This window comes from Dicentrarchus labrax, unplaced genomic scaffold (genome assembly GCF_905237075.1).
Source record: "Dicentrarchus labrax unplaced genomic scaffold, dlabrax2021, whole genome shotgun sequence".
Classification (NCBI taxonomy): Eukaryota; Metazoa; Chordata; class Actinopteri; family Moronidae; genus Dicentrarchus; species Dicentrarchus labrax.
Window position 1 is genome coordinate 27,444,865 of NW_026136719.1, and position 23,132 is coordinate 27,467,996.

Consider the following 23,132-nt stretch of genomic DNA (forward strand, 5'->3'; position numbering starts at 1 on the left):
AAAATAAATGAAAGTATCACTACCTTAAACATTTAAAGAGGTAATAACACTTAACGTCTGTGTTTTTGCTTTTATGATATGTATATATATATATATTTAAGATAGATGTTTTAAATGTACTAAATAATGGTTTATACTAATATATAATATATTTCTGCTTGATATTGTGTGGCTGTATTGTTTCCTCCTGTGATGTGCAGTAGCGGAGGACCAACGCTAGGTGGCAGTCACATATTCTCTGATACATTGTAATGTCACTGATCACCGCAGTGCAACGTGCGACCACTATGTAAACACTGACTATTCATCCATGAGCTGAGGATTTGGTAGCTAACAGGCAAGTGTCAGCTATTTGCATATGTGTTTATAAAACGTGTGAATGAACGCGGAGAGGTGTAACTACTTCCGTTTTATTTTGGGCTGACATTACTGTACCTGTAGGCGTGCTAACTTAGCTAACTGCTAACTGTACATACATTATGACAAGGGCTACGTTAGCTACAACTTGTAGCTAACTCCCAAACGGATGTACACCAAAACCGGTTGGCTTGTTTATCAGGAAGAAACATTAACATAGTAATCCTATAGCAGACCTTTACATTAGCCTGTCTGAAATTCGGGATGTATTCGGGATACATAAAGCGACAGTAAACTTTGAATTTTAACTTCAGAGAAAGATCTGCAGCTTCCAGAGAAAAACATGCTGCAGTAAACTCTTTAAATGCTTGACAAACACAGTGGTGAAATAACGGACTGTCCCTTAACTAGAGCCCTGTTATAAAGCAGCAAGACAAGGAACTTAGTGTCCCCACCAGGTTAAAACAGTGGTCTTACATTGCAGCTCAGACCTGCTGAGGAAGTTTGATGTTGCTGCCGTCAGCATGGCTTCAACCTCCAGCTTTGCTCCACCAAAACTGTCTGACTTCATCCTCACAGAGCGACTGGGAAGTGGTACCTATGCTACAGTTTACAAAGCCTACAGAAAGGTGAGCTTGTGGGGGAGTCAGGGGAAACCTCACATAAGTCTGAAACTGAAAGTGAAAGTTGGAGTTCAGTTCTTTATTATACAATGTAAGTGTAAGTAGAGCGCTGCAGGAGGTACTCAGCCTTTGTACATTGCAGGGGGACAGTCGAGAGGTGGTGGCAGTGAAGGTGGTTGGAAAGAAGACTCTAAACAGGGCATCTACAGAAAACCTGCTCACAGAGATTGAAATCCTCAAGACTATGCGTCACCCTCATATAGTCCAGCTAAAAGACTTTCAGGTAAGCCCATTTATAGCTTCAAGATTAGTGGTAGCTTATGTAAAGGATGTATTGTGAATAGAAAAAAAAAGAGATCTAATGAAACTATGCCCTGTATACTTAGTGTTCACCTATCTATGCAAGCTACTGTATATGTTGATTCAGGGCGCCAGCAGGAAAACATCACTCTCCCAGTAGAGATGGCTAAGAAGTTTGTGTCCTATAAATATATATGTATGTATTTACCTGGACAGAAGCAATAGCCAAACTCTTGCTTCAAATCTTTCCCTGAGTGTGTTAATTTCTTCTCTGTCATCAGTGGGATGCTGAGAATATTTATTTGATCATGGAGTGGTGTTCTGGTGGAGATCTCTCCCGCTTCATTCGCAGCCGCAGGATTTTACCTGAGAGGGTGGCCCGGCGCTTCCTGCAGCAGATGGGTGAGTCATTGCCAAACCCGGGTTGCAGATAAATGGTCTGGTTTCTTTGGCTTTACGTCAGCATTGGTTCTAAGTCAGCGGCTTCCCACCAGTTATTGTATTATTCTTTCTTCTTTTTATAAATCTAGCTTCGACACTTTTTTCAGCTATTCAAACATGTGTTATATTGTTTAGAAAAAATGATAAAGCTCACTCTTGTGGTAGAAATAACATATATATCCTTTATTTTAGTGCAAGTTTATGCTCAGTGCAAACGTTAGGACTGCATGCTGTGGGCTCGATGTTTCTCTCATTATGTTTTTATATGTGTATCTGCACAAACAGCCTGTGCCCTCCAGTTTCTTCATGAGCGAAACATCTCACACCTGGACTTGAAACCTCAGAATATTCTGCTCAGCGGCTCTGTCCTCAAACTAGCAGGTAATCTCATGCTCACAGTCAAACAATCAAGTAAACACATTGATTCGCATGTGAGTTAGATCTTTTCAGCAATGCGCTACACACCAGGGAAACTGAATCATTGTCGTGCTATTGGGCCGATGTGTCTGCAGAGCAAGAAAGTCAACTTTTTTGCTTCACTGGCCACATTTGCTTTGCATGTTGTACTACCAACATATCAAGGGTTCGTTATCTTTGCTTAAATTTATGGCTTCAGACTGTTCGGAGCATTGTTCTGCTGGAATCTCTGAACATGTTGTTTATGCTGTGATTTGCTCTCAGATTTTGGCTTTGCCCAGTACATGTCACCATGGGATGAGCAGAGTGCCCTGCGAGGTTCTCCTCTTTACATGGCTCCTGAGATGGTGTGCCGCCGCCAGTATGACTCCAGAGTAGATCTCTGGTCAGTAGGAGTCATTCTTTATGGTGAGTACTTTGTTTTCACCTTTTTCATCTCTATTGAATGCAAAATAACATGAGTTATGTGCTGTGTAGCATGATTCCCCCTCAATGATAAATTCTAACGTCCCAACATCACTTCTTTTTCAAAAATATCAATATCAGTTGACTAGTTCTTCAAGCTTGAAAGCACACTGAGTAGGTCACAAACAAAATTGTGCCATTAATCATCAAATGGCAGCCGAGTTTGCTCCCTTTTTTGTGGGGTACAGTAATTACACAATAGTACAATAGCACACTACAGTAATTGCACTGTGTGGAGTGACAGTGTACATAATGGGAGGGGCTCTCGTTGCTGTCAGTCATGTAAGCCAAATAGAGTATCATGTAATTTACAGACTGTTGCCTATGAATTTCTCACTAAAGACCAACATCATTGATGTAAATACTCTGTAATTTGTAATTATAACATTGTTTGTGTGCGTGTAGAGGCACTATTTGGGAGAGCACCATTTGCATCAAGGTCATACACTGAATTGGAGGAGAAGATCCGGAGTAACCAACCTATTGAGGTAAGTAATACCTAAGCAATATCAATAAACAAGTTCCTCTTTAGTGAATTGCTGGACTGAGAGAGTTGGCAATCCTGCTTAAAAATACAAATGACTCACAGCTCGCACTAGTGCTCTAAAATAGGGTTACATAGTTGTCATTCGATGGATGCACATCTTGAGCATACCATTCTGTTATTTTCTAGAATGACAAACTTGGAAAGCAGCAGTGCTTATTTTTAGACGGGTTGCTTTTTAAGAAAAAGATGTCAGTTTGCCACTTCAATCATCCACATATACTACACACCATTACATCACCTGATGATAATAAAATAACTTGAAAAATATTTAATAGCACCTCTGTCAAGTCACCTCTGTTTGCATATTATCCTTGCGAGTTTTTAATGCTCAAACGGGAAAAAATCAAAATGCGAGGATTAAAAAGATTAATTATTTTGTTAAATGTATGTCCTACCCCACTGCTGTCCTCTGTAGAAAGCAGTATGTCACTAAATGTTTTACTGATAACGGTTTATTTAAAAACACATAACTGCTGAGTATTTTCTCCCTGTATTTGTGATTTTTCACCTTCAAACCACTAGATGGCATACTTTCACTCATATACCCATGTCCTAAATCAAAGCTCATTTAAAATTTCAATGAATGTTTGTAAACAGGCCCATATAATGTATTGAATTATGACCTGAAGAAACACAAACTTGTAATGTTTCATCTGTAGTCAGTCTATTTAATGATATACGTGTGTAAAAACAGAATAATAGATATGTTTTAAAATGCTAATTAGATTGGAGTTTTGTGTAGAGTTTACTATGTTGAAATGAAACAGTAACTAATTGCTGGCACCTTAAACTCATAGTTGTGTTTCTGCCCTGAAATGCTCGCTGCATACATGAACCAAATGTTAATTACCACAACGCAGGACAATTAAGGATAACAGTACTTTTAATGATGGAGGGCTTTCAAAACACTTGAATTCTTGTGTCAAACATTAGGCTTGAGCTCAATGGCAGCATCAGCACATGGTCCATTACCCTGGGATTCACATAGAGAGTTTTAAGGTCATCTTTTGATAAAAAGTAGTGATGTGAGACTAGAAGGTCTCTGGCAACAATCTGCTGTCCTTTTCCCTTGGATTGTCCTGTGGATCAAGTGTAACATAATAAGGTCGTGTTTTGTGCATCAGCTCCCTCCTGGGGCCAGGGTATCCAAGGACTGCAGAGACCTTCTGTTGCGGCTGCTAGAGAGAAATCCAGATGCCCGGATCACCTTTGCAGAGTTCTTCACCCACCCTTTTGTGGATTTGGAGCACATGCCGAGTGTAGAGAGCCTAGTGAAAGCGGTGAGAGAATAAGAAGAAAGGGGAAGTATGCGCCGGCATGTGTGTGTCTACTCTAGATGACCGTGAATAATGTGTGTGTGATTGACTGAGCACATGTGTTGGTAGGTTTGTGCTCATGCCTGCCCCACATGTGCCTTCACGCATGACTCTACATGCCATCATGCATAAGCACTGGCGAGTTGTAGTAGTTTGCATTCAGTGATGCCATTTCCTTTTTCCCTTTCCAGAAAGAGCTGGTCGTGCAGGCCGTTCAGAAGGACCAGGAAGGGGAAAGGTCCGCTGCTCTCTCTCTGTACTGCGGTGCCCTTGAGCACTTTGTCCCTGCTATTCACTGTAAGAGCAACAACCACTCTCATATCCTGTCTGTGGCCTAAGGCTGACAACAATGCACCGCCTTTGTTGCACCACAGTAAACTGGCAAAGTAAACGCACTAAATGTAAAACCAAAACGTCTCTTCTCTCCCCCCTCTCCAGATGAGACAGACCGTCAACGTAAAGACGCCCTCAGGCAGAAGGTAGGCCGCGTTCACATTTAGATTACTTTCTATTTTCAATTGGTCTTTTTTTGGTTACACTCGAGTGGCTTTCTCTTGGAATGAATTCTCCTCTATGAATACCATATGGTGTGGATGGAGAGCATATGGCGTGGTTGACATGATTAAGTTAAGTCAATGTAAGAGGACTTCCCGCAGGTCAGCCAGTATGTGTCCAGAGCCGAGGAACTGAAAGCCCTGGTGGCCTCAGACAACAGACTGAGCTTTGAGGAGGCCCGGACCTCCAGGGATATCCTCCGAGGTAATGAACACAGCTCGGTGCAGAGGCAGAGCCACTGTATGTCTAGTCAGCAGCTGTATGACAGGGCACCTTGAGTAATGCAATGTGTGTTTTTGTACTCGGATTTAATAAATTAAATTGAATTGAACATTAAATTATGGGGGTTCCGTATTTTTTTCCCCTGTATGATTATTATTCTTGTAAGTACATACGTCTCCAAAAATGTGATATTTTGGTCATGGAAATTTGCGTTAAACTTCTGTATACAAGGAAGCAATTGACCTGATCTACATCCTCTTAAATTAATCTTGGGAGCAAAATAGAATTTTTCTTTTCTTCTGCGTCAGAGGTCAGAGATCAGCCACAGAATGACAGTTCTAAGTCTCTTTGGAATTTTATGTTTTGCTCAAGAACACTAGGCTCTATTACTCCTAAAATAAATATTATGAAATTTTAAGTATCTCAAGTCCACAATACTGGAGTCTTAAGATACTGCCTGGCACGCACCGATTACTTATTGCATATTTTTTAGTAGAATGCATTGATGGTGCATTTAGACTGATAGACAGTAGGACTCAAAGTAGTGTTTTCTTTCTACTACAGAAATGTCTCGAGACCAACCACGACTGCTGGCTGCTCTGCAGATGGCCTCTACTGCCATTGCTAAGGTTAGAAGGGGGTACTGCTGGATGGTGCCACTGCTATAGAGATACACACAAAAGCAGGGTGAAGCAGAAGTAATACAGCAGAAAAAAACAAACCAGCAGGGAACAAACCAATCCCCTTTGATCTTTCATAGGTTTCCTTCCAAACCACATCTTTTAAGATCACTGGTGAACCAAAAACATCTATTTTGCGGTTTTGCTCGTCTGACCATGTGTTAGCTGCACAGACTTCTTTATATTTGTGTGTTTCTGCTGTTTACACCCTTAAAATTAGAAGTGAACAATGAATTGAATAAGCACATTTTGCCATGCTAACAGACTACACTATGTAAGTACCAGGGTAGCCCAAGTGTCTTTGTAGTCAGATATAAAGCAATGTTTTTCCTTATTTCCCATTAAAGGAGGAGAGTGGATTGGATGATCATGAGGTTCTGGATGTGTACCAACAGTGCCTGGGAGAACTTCTGTTGGCGCTGGCAGGTAGATAAACTCCTTTCTTTCCATACAAGATTGCTTTATGCAATTATCCTGTCCTTCACTGCTGTTGGCTACTGAACCACTCCACTGGAGCCTAAGGTTTAAAGAGGACCTATTGTGCTTTTGCTTAGTTTGTATATATTTATTTATATATATACATATATATATGTAATGAGGGCAATGTATGTAAAATATAACCCCTGTGAGCAAAAAGCTCAGAATTCATACCCCAAATGCAACGTTTCCAACATTTTTTTCTACTTTATGTGACTAACCGACATCTACTTGTCACAGTTTTATTTATATGGTTATCTACTCCAGGCAGAGCATGGCTGAGCATGCCTATGTAGTACAGGGACCCGGTTAGTCTGTCTGAGTTACCCAACTGCTGCTACTGCTCAGGAGTGCTTCAGGTTTTTGTTTGTTTTTTGCCTGCTGTTGTTGTAAAGGAAAGCTACATATTTTCTGTTTTTCCTCTGATGTCCTGCGGCTTTCTCTGACTCAACTCTCAGGGATTCACTGAGTTTACTGATGGACATTTACTTGTAACTATTAACTAACCGCTAACTGCTGCTAACAGACTGGGAGCTTGAGGCAGTGGCACTCCCGGTGGTCCAAAGCTCCTGTACTAGAGATATAACGAATAAACACCAGCTAAGTGCACTGCTAACCAGCTAACAGCAGCAGCTAGTTACTGGCTAAAGTGGCTGACCCTGTCATGCTGTCAAGAGGACGCAGCGATGTTGACAAGAACTGGGTGCGGCCTCTCGGCACGCTTTCACAAAGTTGGCCAGTCAGAAGAAAGTGGGCTTTTAGTGATGAATGAGCATAATAGCCCTCCTTTAAGTGCCTTGCTCAAGGACACCTTGGCAGTAGTTGGTGACAAAGGATGAATTTTAAATCATACTGTTCCACATCTAATGACTTCTTATGCATTCAGAGACATCACCTCAGCCTCTGGCAGCTGTGTCTGTTTGCACACATTTGGCATTAGAGAAACAGAATAATAAGTCCTTTTGAAAGGCAGATGGGTATAAGGGCACATAAAGTGATCTAGAGAGCAGACACAATGAGCAGACTGAGAGAAAATCATTCATTTTGAGTAGAGGGTACAGCGAGAATCTGAGACGGGTCGAGAAGTGGCTGAACCAAGATGATGATACTCGAGGGAAAGGCTGGGGAAGAGAGACAAAAAATGACTTGGAGAGACACTTCAAGAGAGACTTAACTGGAAACAGAGAGAGAGAGACACTTTGAGAGAGATGGATAATAAAAAAAACTGAAAGTCTCAAAGGGTGGAAAATAACTTTGAGAAAGTGATTTAGAAAGAGTTCAAGACAAACTGACGGAGAGAAAGACAGAGTGAAGAAATAGACTGAGAGAGACGGGGACACTTAATAAGTGACAGACAGACAAACCGACAGAGGAACTACAGAAGAGACTCCAGTGACTCTCTGTGGCCTGGCGTCCATTAGGACGGGCTCATGAGCTCATCTGGAAGATCGGCCTAATAGAAGAGGTGGGATAGAGTGATCCAGATGTGGCTTTGAGCCGGGATGAGACTCAGTGCCAGCACCCTGTGTGTGGTATATGAGAGCCCTGCCATCTGCTTCCCATTCAGACAGCACACTTCACTTCTTTGTGTCATTACACACTAGAAACAAATAAAAATGATTATCTCTCTAATAAAAAAGAGCTCTTATCATCCATCCTTCAGTGTTACTGAAAGTTAAAAGACTTTTTGATTTTAGATGTTAAACTTAATCGCCTGATGTCGCTAAAGAAATAGTTTACAAAAGCTAATTACATTTTTACGTGTGTTCTATAAGCAGAACCTGGTTTTGTCAGTAGATCAATAATATATGATACACAAAACTAAACTAAACTAAACTAATCCTATGCCATCCTAACCAGCCTCTCTCTCCAGTGTCAGGGAGCCTCATTGTGTGGCGCAGCATATACCACCAGGAGGATTGTGGGGAGAAAACATTGGTTCTTTGTTTGGCTAAGGGCTCTTTGTTGCACAGCTTCCCAACATGCCTTGCCACCAGAGAGCTCTCCTCCTCCTTCTCCCCTCTTTCTTCCCTCTCTGTCACTCTCCCCTCCAGGATGACAGACTGTGAAAACACTGGCCTACATTAGAACCATTTCCACTCTTGAGCCCCCAGTCTACACGCTCGCGAAATCCAATCTAGTAGTTGACTTCTTCTTGAACAAACAAGGTGATTAGGTAGTGGACTCTCTTTTTCCTTCCTCTCCTCATTATTCTCTGTATCTTTTTCTCTCTCTCTCTCTCTCTCTCTCTCTCTCTCTCTCTCTCTCTCTCTCTCTCTCTCTCTCTCTCTCTCTCTCTCGGGGAGCCAGCCGAGCCCCAGGGCCGCAGGAGAGAGCTGCTGCACAGCGAGGTGAGTAGGCGAGAAAGGGCTTCTGGTTGAGTGGTCACGGTAGGAACGACTATCTGTCATCTCCACAACAGGCCCTCCGCTGATCACCTAGCACAGTGGACACTCCATCACATTACCCACAAGCCTTTTTTCTGCAGTCACATGTACATGTTTTTTAGTGGTGATGGCCAAATAATGTAATCCATCATCTATATTACTGTTACATACACATAGATCACTGTCCACTTTATAATTGGACACTTAAAGCGACTATAATACATTATATTTCAACAATGGATCACACGTAGTGACAAACAGAGAATTATCACCCAACTCTGCAGTTCTACTCAGCTTAAAGCTTTACAATGTCTGTCAGCTCATTGGATTGATTTTATGCCCCACAACTTTATTCTTTTGGTTCACTCTTACAGCTCTCATTAGCGTTTTTTTTCTCTGCCACATGAGCGTTACAAACCGACTGTTGGCTTCTTGCTCAGCAGAAAACAGCAGACAGACAAAGTTAGCAGCTAGTTGGTGAACATAGCGGAGCATTTACAAGCTAAAAAGACAAATATTAACCTAATTACCTCATAAGACCTTTCCTGTAAACTACATACATGCTTTCGGCCACCAAGTTGAACATACTTTAACTAACTTTCGGGAATCAAGACCCTGAATACTAGCTGCCATCAATGCTCCAAACTTTTGGGCATTGTGTAGCTAGCAACTAAGCCAACAGCAGACAACAGTATTTCACCAACAAACCCCAGACTGGGGAAGGGGGTTTGAGTGGGCCTCATAGACCTCCCTATTTGAAGTTTTATGGGTGCTTGTCTTAAGTAAATTCAGATGCGGCTGTAATAATCTAACACAGCATTAGAGAGGCGGGGGCGGGGGATTCGATCGAAAGCATGTGTGTATGTGAGAACCAAAAAGAGCCAACACATGCTGCCACGACTGGCCTCCATGTGCGTTCGTATCTACTGTAGAGCACACTTTAGCCTTTCAAAGCTGTAATTCAATATCCTGGCTTCTCACTGACGAACCACAGCTTTGATCTTACCAGTGTATGTTTATATAATGTCATTATGACTGAACATACGTGAGGTCATGTTGTCCTATGAGCTGTGTCTCAGTATATGTCTCTGCAAGTTATCAATATGTCCCATGAACCATCCTCATGTAGATTTCTACCACATTTATTGTACTTTGTGATTAAAGGGATTGTGATTAAAGTGCTGTGGCTACATAAGATTGGGGTCAGGGCTGAATCCTAAAAACTGTGGTCGGAATGATTATTTACTGCAACAGATTGGTGTTTTAAAGGAGAATTATGGAAGCTATCAGTTTAGGTCTCCCATGATTATGACCCTTAGATGTTACTACAGTAATATCCAAGAGGGCTTACTTTATACTGTGACATAGTGGTGATACAACTAGGTATGAGGTGCAGCCAAGAACCTTCATGATCACCAGAGGAGTGATTACCACAGTAAAGAGCACCCTCAAGCATACGATGACAGCCGTTACTACTCGCACATGTGTGCCATATGAAACGTTTTCAAAAAATAACAAAAAGAGAAAGAAGCTGATCAGTTTAATGTGATTTTGACATGGTTTATCTCCCCATACAGCTTACAGTTATTGTGTTTCCTGCTGCACGAAGACGTGGCAGTTTACATTAAACAAAGCACAGCTCAGAAAATGCATCTGCTCTAAAAAAAGGGGGGGTTGAGTGGGACTCATAAATAAAAAGCCAAAAGCAATGAACGCTCTTTATATTTAATCTCCTGTCAATTCAAGAGCTTACTTACAAGTCTAAGAGCTGTGCTATATGAAACTGTACGTAGGCTCAACAGTGCTTTGAGCTAAATGCTAATATCTACGTGCTAACATGCTCACAGTGACGATGCTAACATGCTGATGTTCAACAGGTATAATCTTTACCATGTTCATTATCTTAGTTTAGCGTGTTGGCATGCTAACATTTGCTGCTACGCACTAACCACAAAGTACAGCTGAGCATCTGACAATTTTGACCTGATGGTGGCAGTAGATGAAAAGTTAAGGATCACCAAAGTCAACCAGGAATGCCTTTACATTATGTTATAACCACCCAGTAGTTGAGATATGAGATATATCAGTCTGGACCAAAACTGTGGACCAACCAACCATCATGTTGCCATACCTAGAGCCACACCGCAGACATGGCTAAAAAGCATTAGTAGTGAACCTATTTACATGAGCAAACGCTTGTGTCGAACGTGTGAATTGTATTTACATTCATGTCCCTCCCCAGATTAAAAGCCTCATGAGCAGAGCTGAATACATCAAAAAGAATATCAAGGTAAGCAGGAATTCCTTCCAAGGATTCGACACGTCTCCAGACCGTATGAGTAAAGTTGCCACTGAGAACATAGAATATGTTTGATTTCAGACTTTCTTTTGAAGTCTACTAAATTATATAAACTTAAAACAGTGATGTTCACTGAAGATAGTTAAATCATCTAAAACCCTTTTAGTCCCTATATCTGTTTTTAATGCCCACTTTCTGTTGTTTGCTGTTTGTTTGGTGTGTGTGTGTTTATTTTTCAGATGCAGGAGACTCAGAGGGACGTGTCTCTGGATCGAGAACCTCTTGCAGACTCTGTCAGAAGCTGTGAGTTTCCCTGCTGGCATTGTATAAACTGCTCCTCTGGTCACGAGAGTGTGTTCTTGAGAACCTTGCAGCCATGCTGACAAGTGACTGTGTGGAGGATTTAGTTCAGGAAAGGGGTGTGAGGAATGGCGGCCTAAAGATGTAATGAAATGTCCTTTCATTAAAGGTTTTTCCACTAGTAAAATATGAGCCATTCTCTTGCTGCGCTGGCCACCCCGCAGGACTGTCTGGCTCTTTGATTTCATTTCAGTGCAGCCCTGGGCCGCTGTGTCCTCTGCCCTCTTGTAAAGCTTACCTTGTGAAAGTGAGATTTGGTGCTAGCAAAGAGTTGCCCTCCTAACACACAGACACCAGAAATAACGACAGCACACACATATAAAGTTCATTCCCTAAACGTTCTCGCATGTAAATGTGCTTTATATATATATATATTTTAAGAATCAAAGTGGAATCCAAACAACAATATAATTAATTAATTTCAACATTTAATATACTGGAACTTCCCTATCTGGACACTGTATAAACAAACTAGTAAATTATATAAAAGGCGCTGTATTATTAATATATGTTACATTTTAATATACTTGAACTTCCCTAGCTGTAACCTACAGCCTAATTCCTAGTATTTTCTGGGCTGAGCTCCTAGATGGATAGTGGATACCTAAAGCCTAGACAATATCCTGTTCTCAGCAAGAAATTCCTGGGGAATTATGAATAAAAAAATGGGGCTGGGGGAAGGGCACCAATGACTCTAGAGGCCGCTCAAGTTTCATGAAGAACGTAGCTTCTTATTCTCTTATTCTGCTGCTGTTATTTTAATAAAATCACGCCACAGTCAGCCGTAATATCTGGCACTGATCCAACAGCAGCTGTACAAGAGAGGGTCGCAGAAACGCCCAAGTCTGTCTGGTGACTTTAGACTGCACCAAAACATGCAGCAAAGAACCATCACAATGTAACCCCCCCCCACTCCCCCAAAGTCTGAAGCACTAAACCCTCAAAGACTTATATTTACACCACCTGTACGATTAGTGTAGTTAGACAGGGCAAGGACTCAAAATTCTAGACAGAGGTATTTCCATGGCAAGGCTCATACTTCATATAAAGATGAATTATATGTGTTGTGTATATGTTGTAATGCTGTGCATTTTAAGTAATCTGTTTGTATGTTCAGTTTATGTGGCAACAGATATTAAATTGAGGGCCCACTTCTCCTTCAAGGTCAGAATTTATATTTACATAGTGAGTATACAGCCCAGTGAAAAATAAGTAAGAAGTAAGGTTTCAGTATAGTTGCATTAGCCTTGTGACTGACAGTGAACACAGGAGGAGCCCATCTACACCCCTTTCTATTTTGCACAAGTTTAACACAGCAAGTTGTATATTTGTTATTGTGAAAAGGTTTTTGCATTATTCTAGGGTTTTCATTGAAAAAGTGCTTTACAAAGGTATAGTTTTTCTGTATGTTTTAAAGATATTTTTTGGCCAAAGTAATCATACTACGAACTCTTTATATCCTGTATGCTTACCTTCTGTGGTCATTAACAGCAATCATCACATTTTGTGGCAGTCCTTCAAAATCAATGAACCATGGTTAAATAAGAGGTCCAGCTACTGTCACCCTAATGTTCACAAAGTTGTTGGCTAGCCAGCCATATTTATACTTAAAATGTTAAAATGTCAACTGTTCAAATGGTATTAAACAGAAAAATCAGTGTTTGAAGTAGAAGTTGACAAGATAGGTTGAAAGAAAACATCAATTTAAATCATTTTATCACATAATCTACACCATGAAGCTAGAAATGATCATTGACCTCTGGTATTTAACAATGTTGAGAATGTTTAGTACAAGGATTAGTTTTCCTTTGGACATAAAAGCGTCTAAAACTAATTGGGAAAATATAATTCTGTGTAATCCTGAAGGGAGCTACAGAAAGGCCATCCTTGTGAATGACTGATGTGGATACTGATCCCATGGAGTCGCCTTTATTAGCTAGCTTTATTATTTGAAATACAGTGGGAGACTTAAAATGGGAAATGTGTCGTAATCTTGAAAAAGTGAAACCTAACACACATCAATCATTTCTGTTTTCTCAGCTTGCTGTCTGCAGTAAGCTTGACGGCCACCGTGAGAACTGGCTGGGACGCCCCACAGAGCATCAGACTGCCTGTCAGTGTTCAGGTTGGACGCGAATGCCTTCACCTGACCAGGTTTCTGTCGCGGCCAAATCAAACCTGCATCACACCTCACTCTAACCAACTCAGAACGCTGTCCGGGTGGGATATTACAGTTGCCAGCCAAATGTGGCCAATGTTTGGGTTGTTGTTGGAAAGTTGATGAATTTGCAGGCTGAGGACTTGTGTTTAATATTTTTGAGGAAAAAAAAACTTTGGCTGGTAAAAGACTGAAAATAGTTGTTGAATTTTGGATTTGCACACTAGTGAATGTGAAAGTTAGTTCCCTGCTCCTTACACTGTGTTTTTGCACTGCTTAGACTGAAATCCCTCCTCCTGACACACCATTGATATGTAAATGCCGGACAGCTTGTATGACAATGCCACACTGTCATGGTAAACGAGTTAAACCGAGACTGTTGCATGTATTGTGCTGCCAAACATTCAACAGTATTTGCAACACACCAAAAAACTGGGAAACCTGAAAATACAATCAGATGGGAGCTGTGATGTTAAGAAGCATCACATCAGTTTGGAACTGTAGTATTAAGCATATTATATCGAGGACTGTGCAAACATGCACATACTCCCCCCCCCTCCTCTCCACTGCCTTTACTGTGGGTCAACCACAGGCTCACCATGCTCTCTCCGCTGATGGAGCCCTCTCCACCACTATGAGGGGAAAACTGGAGAGGTGCGGCCTCTGCCTTATTTACACTAGACTTGCATTTTCTTAGGTTTGGCACTGGCTGAGTATTTGTGGGATACAGTGAGTTGTGGCGCTGAAGCAAAGCCTTTATAACTAGGCCTCTGTGAAACGGTAAAAAGCTTAAGAGTCGGTGGCAGGCCGATAATCCTCGCTGTTGTAGGTCTACACGGACTGTTTTGATTCCAGACAGGTAAAGCACTTGAATATTCCAAAAGGGAGCTTTACTTTGTGAATATAATTTCTGAAAAGACCTGAAGCAGGAATCAAAGGAGAAAAATATAAATATGTCGGCTGGCAAGATTTCCCCACTTCTGTGTTGTTTTATCTTTTATTTCAATGTTTATACAGCTGTGATTTTATATATTGTATATTTATTAAATGAATTCAATGGAAAATAAAATGGTAATCACTGAAAGCTCTGTAGTCTGGACGTTTTGTCAACAGCACAAAGCGAATGCTCGTCTTTCAGAACCTACGGAAAGATTTATGTGCCGCCGTGGGAGCAACACTGCTGGTCCCTTGCCATCGTCATCATCTGGAAGGCCACTCTGCAGAAACAGCTGGCTCATGTCCACAGAGGGAGGAGAGAGGAGGGCAGGCATGGAAAAGTAAGGACAATCGATATTTATATGATTCATATAGAAGAATGGAAAACTATGGAAACTGAATATGAACATTTCCAGATCTAAAAAACTATGGAAATTAAACTAATAAGTAATTAGATCTATATTATCTTTTTTTCCCTTATATTTGCCCATATCTCTTCTGCTGTGCATGATAGGTCTAGCTCTTTTTGCAGCACTATGGCAGTTGCACTCGTGCCCAGACAAGAGAAGTAACTTGAAGTAGAAATTAAGCTTTTCAAAAAAGCGTACAGTTTTAGAAAGATGGGTGAACGTTGGATTAGTCCCACCTGTGAAAACAGCGCTAGGGTTTTCTGTGGCTCTGGAAGTGCTGTGAAAATAACACTGATTATGTCAGAGTGATGTCACCAGGGTTATCTGGGCTTGGAGAGGACACATTTATAACAGAAAGCCGGTTTGCAAACTGGAGTTTGACAGGTGTGGGTGTTGACCAGCCAGTGGGGTCTACTGAAAGATGCTATTGATTTGCATAATCGGAAATGTAGGAGCCAGTGTTTTTTTGGGCTTGGCTCTTACTAGGATTAAAAGTCAGGATATCTGAAGCTGCTTCGATTTTTACCAGTGTTGTGACATCTGTCTGGAGGAGCCCTTTAAAATGATGACTCAAAAGACAAAAAGATCTTTGAAAAATAATCAGTGAATGTGGAAAAAATATGTCTAGTTCTCCTTAAAGCAGTGAAATACAGAGTGTGGCTGTAGCTGCCTTAGGTATAACAAGTGGTTTTCAGATCTGCCCAGGACTCACAGTAATGTTTGTCTTCTGCCCTACCAGCTGGCTAATCACATTCACCTGGCATGCCAGGTGTAAATCACTACCAGACTGTATGGTTAGAACAGAGAGCAGCATGGAGCAACAGGACGGAGAACCACCGGGGGCTGCATTTGTGGCTGTGCTGCGGAGGGGGCTCTAATTGGCTAACGGTACCCATGGTGTTGGCTCAGCTTCATCGCTTTAATCATGACATGAGCATGTTGCTGCCAGGAAAACTTTGAATGCAATTTTGACTCTTATGCTTGCTTTGTTGCTTGTTTGTGGGAGTTCTGCCAATTTATATTGCCCCCCACCCCAAAAAAAAAAAAAAAAGTGCAGAGAATCTCCTCACAGTAATGCAACCCAGAGAGGAAGATTCTGAAATGGAAACCTTAATCCACCACCCTCGTCATCCAAGAAACCCCCCAGTCTCCCTTCCCTAACCACAACCTAAGGCATTGTGGCTCTAATTGGCCTCCATTTCGCTGCTGCTCCAACAACACTACTTATTGCCCTTTCCCCTTCCAGGCTCGCTCTCCCTCGCTGTCAGGCTCTGTTGATACTGTTAATGGGACAGCGGTCGAGTCGTATTGGCATCAACGTCCCCCATAAAAAGGGGTCTCTATGTTCTAGACCTGAAGGAACTGGGCACCCTTGACTCCAGCACCCCCTGCACTGAAAACAGAGAGCGGGTCAGCCATTCACTGTGGCTTGATGGTTATCATGAATGGAACATTGTACCTATGGGAGACAAGAGCCTCCTAAATCCCTGGGTTACTCCCACTTTGGAGCGGTGAAGAGAGAGTGGGGGTCCAGAGAGGGGTGGGGTGGGGGGGGTTTGTTTCAGAGAAATGTTGAATAAAGATAATTTAGAAAATGGGCTCCAGCACAGTGCTGCCTCTGTATCCCCCCCGTTCCTTCCACACACTCAACTCCCCAAGGCTGCTCTGCTCATGTTTGTTTTGATTTTGCTCCCAGAATCGGGTTGGAGGGGGGGTTTGAAGGAGACAGGGTTGTTATGTTGGAGGACTTTAAAATGCATGGCAGTGGTTAAAGCAGATTGGACCAAAGACAATCTAACTAAACTAGAGAGAGTCATGCTATACTGTAGCTGCAGGCCACTTTATTTCTCTATCTCCCTGTTTTTGTGACACAATAGTCAGTTTGAGGTGCTTGAGGATTCCTGTGGTTAACAAAAAATCAGAGAGGAGAAGCTGTGCAGAAGTTCTCTCCAGGCTCGGGGATGTTGAAATTTTCCACCTGTAACTCAGGCAACAAACTTCTAATTATTCATGAAATGTAGCTCTGTTTTGTCACGCAAGGCTGGGGACAACCTGACAAATGTGGGTCATAGAAAAACATATTTTTTTGGACTAAAGTTACATTTGCAAAACAGGTGTACACCTCACACCTAGCTGTAATGCTAAATTACTCTTTTATAGTTTGTTAATGACTTGTAAATACCAAAGTAAGTGTGGAACAAGCCCCAAATGGTTGCTTGCTCTGAAACCGTTGCTTTATTAGAGTTTTGGTCATTAGCAAGGATTGTGAATGTACTGAAAAGTGCATAAGTCCTTCTGATACCAGCTCAGTCAGATCAGTTGACATCTTTTATTGACTGCAGCTCTGCCTTCCTCCTAAAAATCATGCTGGTTTAATTACAAGTTGAGCCTAAACTGTAAGTAGAATCCTGATTTCACTTTTTGCTCCAATGAGGATGTATTGGGCAACAACTACACACTTAAAATTCCTCACCAGGTTTCAGTTACACTGATCTAATCCCTTAAATATTAGACGGTGAAACACAGCCACATGTGGCGCTTACTCTAGAGTCACTAGGCTGACTTGAGAATGACATTTTCAAACAATAACCTCTGCTTATGGTCCTCAGAGACTGTATACAGCACCTTAAAAAGGCAATGTATAAATAAAGTTATAAAGTAAATCTAATACGCGGAAGCATCGTGAACTTGTAATTTGGAAAAATAACCTTATAATTGCTATCTGGTAGGATGAATGGTATATGCAGGTATAGCAGATTATAGCCACTTCTTTTTCAATGAGTGCACCTATTTCCTAAGTATCACTGAAGCATATTCCTCTTTCAACATGTCATTAAACATATGCATAAGCTCTTAAAGGTTCTCCTGTACCAAAGACTTGGAGGTACATGTACAATAACAAAAGTATAGGACGGAGACAGGAGAGACCTTTCACACAGTGACATGGATTTCAAATCAAGCTTAATTGGGCTTTTGAGATTTATTTCTTTCTTGATCACATTACTTCCTTTTTAAATCTCTCTGTACACAAATCACATCATTACACACCTTTTAGCTCATAAAACATTTTATTATAAAACTCACCCTCCCACATGGAAGACACTGCTCTGAAGTGTTTGCTCCCCACAAGATGAGATGAATACTAAATCACGTCAGGTTTTGTGGACAAAATCTGAGCTACGTTTATGTGTTTATAGTGTATTAAATGCAAGTGACCGCAGGCACCGGCTTATTTTACTGCATATAATTGTAAAATATATACACATTTTTCATATTCTAGCTTCATAATTTAACATTTATCAACATTTTTCAAGACTTCATAACAAAACAAAAAGATTAGTTTTGACACAATTTCAAGTGGCGAAGACACAGATTGGCAGCTTCGTTACAAGAGAGCAATACTAACAAAAACAATGTTTTTACTTTCCCTTTTTTTTTTTTTTTGCTAAACAGCTTAATGTGGAGCAGTGGAAGAAAGACCGCTGGTTTGAGTCCCTGGACTGGATCTGTGTGGACCCTCAAACAGGTAACATTAGCCCTGTTATCTCCTTCAATAAATGTGTGCAACTGCAAATATGAAATCCTCAGTTTCAAAACAAAATAAAACCCTTCAAAGTACATATTCTGAGCATTACCTTACTGGGAGTTTGAGAACTGAACTTGGTTTTCCTACATGTAGCCTACAGTCTCATGCTCCTTTAACAAACTCTGTGTGACACAAAAATAATTAACATACATTCACCCATGTTGGACCATTCATACCAGCCTGCTGCCTTCGAGTGAATACGCTGTTGTTCCTGTTCACACACTGTTGTGACACCTGTATGTTCACTGATTACCGTGTTGCTGCTGCAGTGTTTCTGATTCATTAAGGCGGGGCATGACCCGGTGTTTGGTCAGTCAGTTGTTAATGTCCATAAAATGTTCTTTCTCAGGTCATGAAAACGCACTGCAACAGCTTCTGTTCTAATTATGTTTAAAACCTTGAATGTGATTCAGCCACACATAACAAAGCCAAGCAGGTAAACTCCTTATCATGAGCAGCGCTGTGGACAAACTCTGGGTATGATCTTGTTGATCTATTCGCACCAGCAACAGACAGCCAGGAAAATGGCTTGTTGCTTCAGTGTGAAAGCAGTAATAAAGACAGGGGGTCTTTTTAAAGGCGTGAAAGGGGGCAGGCAGTAGAGAGGAGGAAGAAGGGGTGGATGGGGGGGGTGTTTGTCTCAGGAAAAGTTCAATAAAACAATCTCACATGGGGGAGGGGCGCCAGACAGAGTGCTGGAGAGGGGCCTTCAGTTAATTTCAGTACTTGATCCCACACCCTTGCCTGTCCTTTTGACTGTTCCCACAAATATTTGAAGTGTGGTTGCTGCAACAATGCGGAGGCCCCTGAAATGGAGAGCAGAGCAAACAGAGACTGGATGGGTCCAATGTTTGTCTAAAGTCTTAATAAAGCCACACTCCAAAGTACCATTGAAACCAAACAAACAGGAGCTGGTTAAAGGCACACAGAATGGCAATGCCCTGCAACAAAGTGTGGCATGGTTCACTTCCTCTCACATCACCTCAAAGTATGTTTGTTACAACAGGTTTGAGACCTTCAACTTAGCAACAAGTGAGCAGTTCACTCAGACTACTGTAAGGCCATGTGTGACGATGTGAATCACAAATATTGTTTTTAAAAGAAGCAGTTTTCCTGAGTGAGATGTGCAGGAAGAATCAGTACTATGTAAATTGTACGGTTGTGGAAAGCCTACACAAATGACTACTGTGCTCACTCACTGTCGCCCTGCAACTAAAATAGGATGGCAGAGAGGCCTGGGGGTGAAGAAATACATAGCTTCCCTTCTCCAGCAGACCTGGGTTCCCATACCAACTCCAGCTGGACTTTATTTTTTCACACTGTCTCAAATCCAACAATATTTCAATCATCTCAGTACAATATCCGTGCCAGAGGAAGAAACAGGAGCGTCGTGCAGCTGGCCAACCTCTGGGAAGCAGAGGAATCAGTATACACCTCCTCTCTGTCATTTTTAGGGTCATAGTCTTCATCCTCATACATGTCATCCACATCAGGCTGGTCTGAAATAACAGTGTGGTCTCCTATGGAGCAAAGTTTGCTCATGTTCTCCTTGACCACTTCACAGAAAGGCCTCTCTACCCCATCGCAAACACAGCGGTTCAGCAGCACGCCGTTTGGGATGAACAGCATCTGCTGAATGGTGGCTTTGCACTTGGAGGAGCACTTCCTGCCGTTGAACAGCTGCCCGCAGTATGACAAGTAGGCCGTGAGGGAGGTGTGGCAGTTGCTGTCCTCCTCGCAGCGCTGCCGGGCCTCCATGCACCCTATCCCGCCGGCGTCGCTCGGGTGTCTGCGGGGGAGACAGGGCTCTACGGCTCGCTTGGCGCTGAGGCACTCAAGGTCCTGGGCGCAGTCGCAGGTCTCCAGGTCTGGCCCGCTGCGGGTGTGGTTGAGCCGTATCAGCGCATTGATGCAGTGGCTCGGACACTGCCTCCTCGTCCCCCGGATGTTGCCCTCACAAGCTGCTAGGTATTGACTGTACGCAAGCTCGCACTCGGGCTCGTCGTGGCACCGAAGGAGCGCCTGCCAGCAGATTAGCTGGGCATCTAAGGCCACCAGCACCCATGGGAGAAGTGCCAGGGCGCTGCACCAACATTTCATGCTTGGATGGAGTTCTAGTTCGGTGGCGTGAACTTTCTCCACCAGCACATTAGGATCAGGACGATTTACACATTGAATCTCTCCGACTGAAGTTCACAAGAATTCCATACATGGGAAATACACTTTGTAAATGATCCACGAACTTGCACGTAAGTTAAGTTCTCCTCCTCCTCCTCCTCCTGCGGTGATCCTCGCAACAGGATCTGACTCAGGAAATTCACCACGCGTGGCTGCAAGACAGAGAAACAGCGCAGTAACATTCATTCCGGGAAGCACGTCCGTCCAAAAAGTTGGGACTCGTACTCCAAAGTGCAGCCTGTGTGTGCTCCACGCCGCCGCTGCAGATCCGAGGTGGACATTGAAACGCGCCGCAGGGCTATCCAGAGTTAACCACAGTTATTGTCCCCAGCTCAGTTTGTACACTTGAACTCATCTTTCTTGCCATTGTTGGTTTCGACTCCTCTTCCCAGCTCTACCACTTTTAACATCCATCCACGCATTCCGGTGTTTTTGTTTTTTCCCCCTCAAGTTGGAAGAGGTTTCTATCTGTCGCAGTTCGTCCCGCTATGTGCGTCTTTGTCCCTCTCCTTGCTGTTACGCTTCACGGTCCGCCGAGCATTTCCCCACAACACCCCTCCTTCTGTCGAAAAAAAGAAAGAAAAAGTTTTCCTCCCCCCCCTCTCTCTCTCTCTCTCTCATTTACCATCCTGGCCACCGATTGGTCGTCATTGAGGAGTCAGCCGTGGGACCCACTTCCAGGCCTGCAGCCGCACAGGCTCTGCAGCACAAATCCTCTCAGTACATGATGAGATAGGCTGGATGAAAATGTTTATGATTCTCCTAGCATGAAACCCAGGATCTGTGTGGTCCCCTCTTTTCTTGTAGCAAAACACAAGTGGAAAGGGGGGGGGGCTTGCAAAACGCATTCCTTTGCAAGAAGCTCACATCTGCAACTTCACTGCTCCAATTTTCAGCGCGCACAAACAAATCTGTTCCTTTTTAACCATAAACAGGGCAGGGGGAAACCTCTGTGATAACTGCCTCTGTCGTTGAGGGTTTTCACTTAAATTTCTCGCTAATTGTCGCTCTTTCCCCCTCTCTCCCTGCCCTGCCTCTCATTCTGCAGAGTTTGTAAGGCCCCGATTGATAGAAAAGAATGGGAGAGAATAGTATTTTCTGGCCCGTTTCACCCCGATTGTGTCAGATTGGCCATGCAGTAGCCCAGTGTCTTTCCAGGCTGCAGATTGTCCACGCACTGCGGCCTATCAATAGAGAGGGGTTCCAGCATCAATATATTTTACAGCTATCCCCTTTCACACTTTCACACCACACTTGAAAACTACCAATAGCCCAGGCTTTTCTGCCATTGAAATGGTAACTAACTAGATTTTTTTTTTCAGGTCTGCCCCCACTGAGAACCAGTGCCAGTTTTGCACAAACTCCACAAAACCAGATGGATGCCCGACCTGAGATCAGTTCAACACAGTATGACAGATAGCAGTTCAGTATCCAAAACATGCACAGAGTTGGCATTAGACCTACAGTACACATAGTATATAACCAGGTGGACAAAATAACAGAAACATATATAATATATCACAACACTGCAAAATAACAATTAATAAAATTCTGTCTTCCACTCTCAACATAATTGTCCCACAGTAGTGTTTTTATAGGGCTGTACTGTATTATTTTGTTTCTTCTGTATCCACCTGTATACATACATACACTCAGCTGCCACTTTATTATGTAGTCTACACATGTACAATCTATTGAAACTTAATACAACGGTTCTGCCATAAATTCTGTCTCTGAAGTTAAGTTGAGTTTTGACATTGTGTGTTTTTTGACATTGTCATGTGTCAGTTCAACTATGTAAAACCTCTAGCTGTTATTTGGGGACAAGCATCTATATGGGATAGGCCTTTAACTCCTTTTGCCCAAAACTCTTGCTCAGCAAAGACGGGAAGTACTATCAAATTGTTTATTTAAACTATTATGAATATTACTTCCTTCAAATAACATAAATTACAAATCATTCATTTGATATGTTCATACTTTGTTGCTCAGGGTTTCCATAAAATGAACTGATCGATTGAATTGTGGAGAATCTAACTAATCTAATGACGTGTAGCATATCCATATTGACAAAAGTTTAAACATTAGATTTGTGTAGACGATCTAAGCAGCTTAGAACTCGCGTCTAATTGAGACCTGCGTTTATTTGTTACAACGTGTAGTCACACCAGGCTAGTAATGGGGACCTACCTCTCATTGAGACCCTGCTTTCAATTGAAGTTTTACAACATATGTTTATTATTGAAGTCATAGTTTAAGGTGGTTTTGTACTGCCCTACATTATATTTTTTTGTGTTTCCTATAAGGGGGCAGAAACACCTTAATTGAATGCAGTCTAGTACACCACCACTAACTATGACATTGTACAATGGCACCTAAAGTGGCCTCTACAAACATGCATGAATTGTATGTGGATTA

At 42.2% G+C, this 23,132-nt stretch overlaps 2 protein-coding genes and 1 long non-coding RNA gene across 4 annotated transcripts; 2 read left to right on the forward strand and 1 right to left on the reverse strand.

Annotated features, from left to right (window-relative positions):
* The first annotated feature begins 209 nt into the window (after window positions 1–209).
* Window positions 210–14,688, forward strand: ulk3 (unc-51 like kinase 3). 2 transcript variants are annotated; one of them, XM_051378835.1, is made up of 17 exons: window positions 210–337; window positions 842–986; window positions 1,123–1,263; window positions 1,562–1,682; window positions 2,007–2,102; window positions 2,403–2,546; window positions 3,009–3,091; window positions 4,275–4,430; window positions 4,658–4,763; window positions 4,905–4,945; window positions 5,123–5,225; window positions 5,808–5,872; window positions 6,271–6,349; window positions 8,711–8,751; window positions 11,030–11,077; window positions 11,326–11,389; window positions 13,487–14,688. In XM_051378835.1, exons 2-17 carry the CDS (start codon window positions 882–884, stop codon window positions 13,501–13,503), a joined length of 1,410 nt encoding a protein of 469 aa, XP_051234795.1. In that variant the 5' UTR covers window positions 210–337; window positions 842–881; the 3' UTR covers window positions 13,504–14,688. The 2 variants fall into 2 exon arrangements, with proteins under 2 accessions (XP_051234795.1, XP_051234796.1); XM_051378836.1 differs by lacking the exons at window positions 8,711–8,751; window positions 13,487–14,688.
* Window positions 14,689–16,665: 1,977 nt separating this feature from the next.
* LOC127351369 (uncharacterized) lies at window positions 16,666–22,457 on the forward strand. Its single transcript, XR_007880881.1, has 2 exons — window positions 16,666–18,476; window positions 22,037–22,457. It is a non-coding gene; the product is annotated as an uncharacterized LOC127351369 (long non-coding RNA).
* On the reverse strand, window positions 17,916–21,298 carry si:ch1073-459b3.2 (growth arrest-specific protein 1). The gene has a single exon (XM_051378837.1). The coding sequence runs from the start codon at window positions 20,634–20,636 to the stop codon at window positions 19,887–19,889; it is 750 nt and encodes a 249-aa protein (XP_051234797.1). The 5' UTR covers window positions 20,637–21,298; the 3' UTR covers window positions 17,916–19,886.
* Window positions 22,458–23,132: the final 675 nt, after the last annotated feature.

What these genes read in the sequence shown, in the direction of transcription:
- ulk3 (XM_051378835.1), top strand. Translation starts at nt 882, where the DNA reads ATGGCTTCAACCTCCAGCTTTGCTCCACCAAAACTGTCTGACTTCATC. An exon ending in TAGAGAGCCTAGTGAAAGCG is followed by an intron (nt 4,431 to 4,657) that starts GTGAGAGAATAA and finishes TTCCCTTTCCAG; the next exon opens with AAAGAGCTGGTCGTGCAGGC. An exon ending in AAGACGCCCTCAGGCAGAAG is followed by an intron (nt 4,946 to 5,122) that starts GTAGGCCGCGTT and finishes GACTTCCCGCAG; the next exon opens with GTCAGCCAGTATGTGTCCAG.
- si:ch1073-459b3.2 (XM_051378837.1), bottom strand. Translation starts at nt 20,636, where the DNA reads ATGAAATGTTGGTGCAGCGCCCTGGCACTTCTCCCATGGGTGCTGGTG.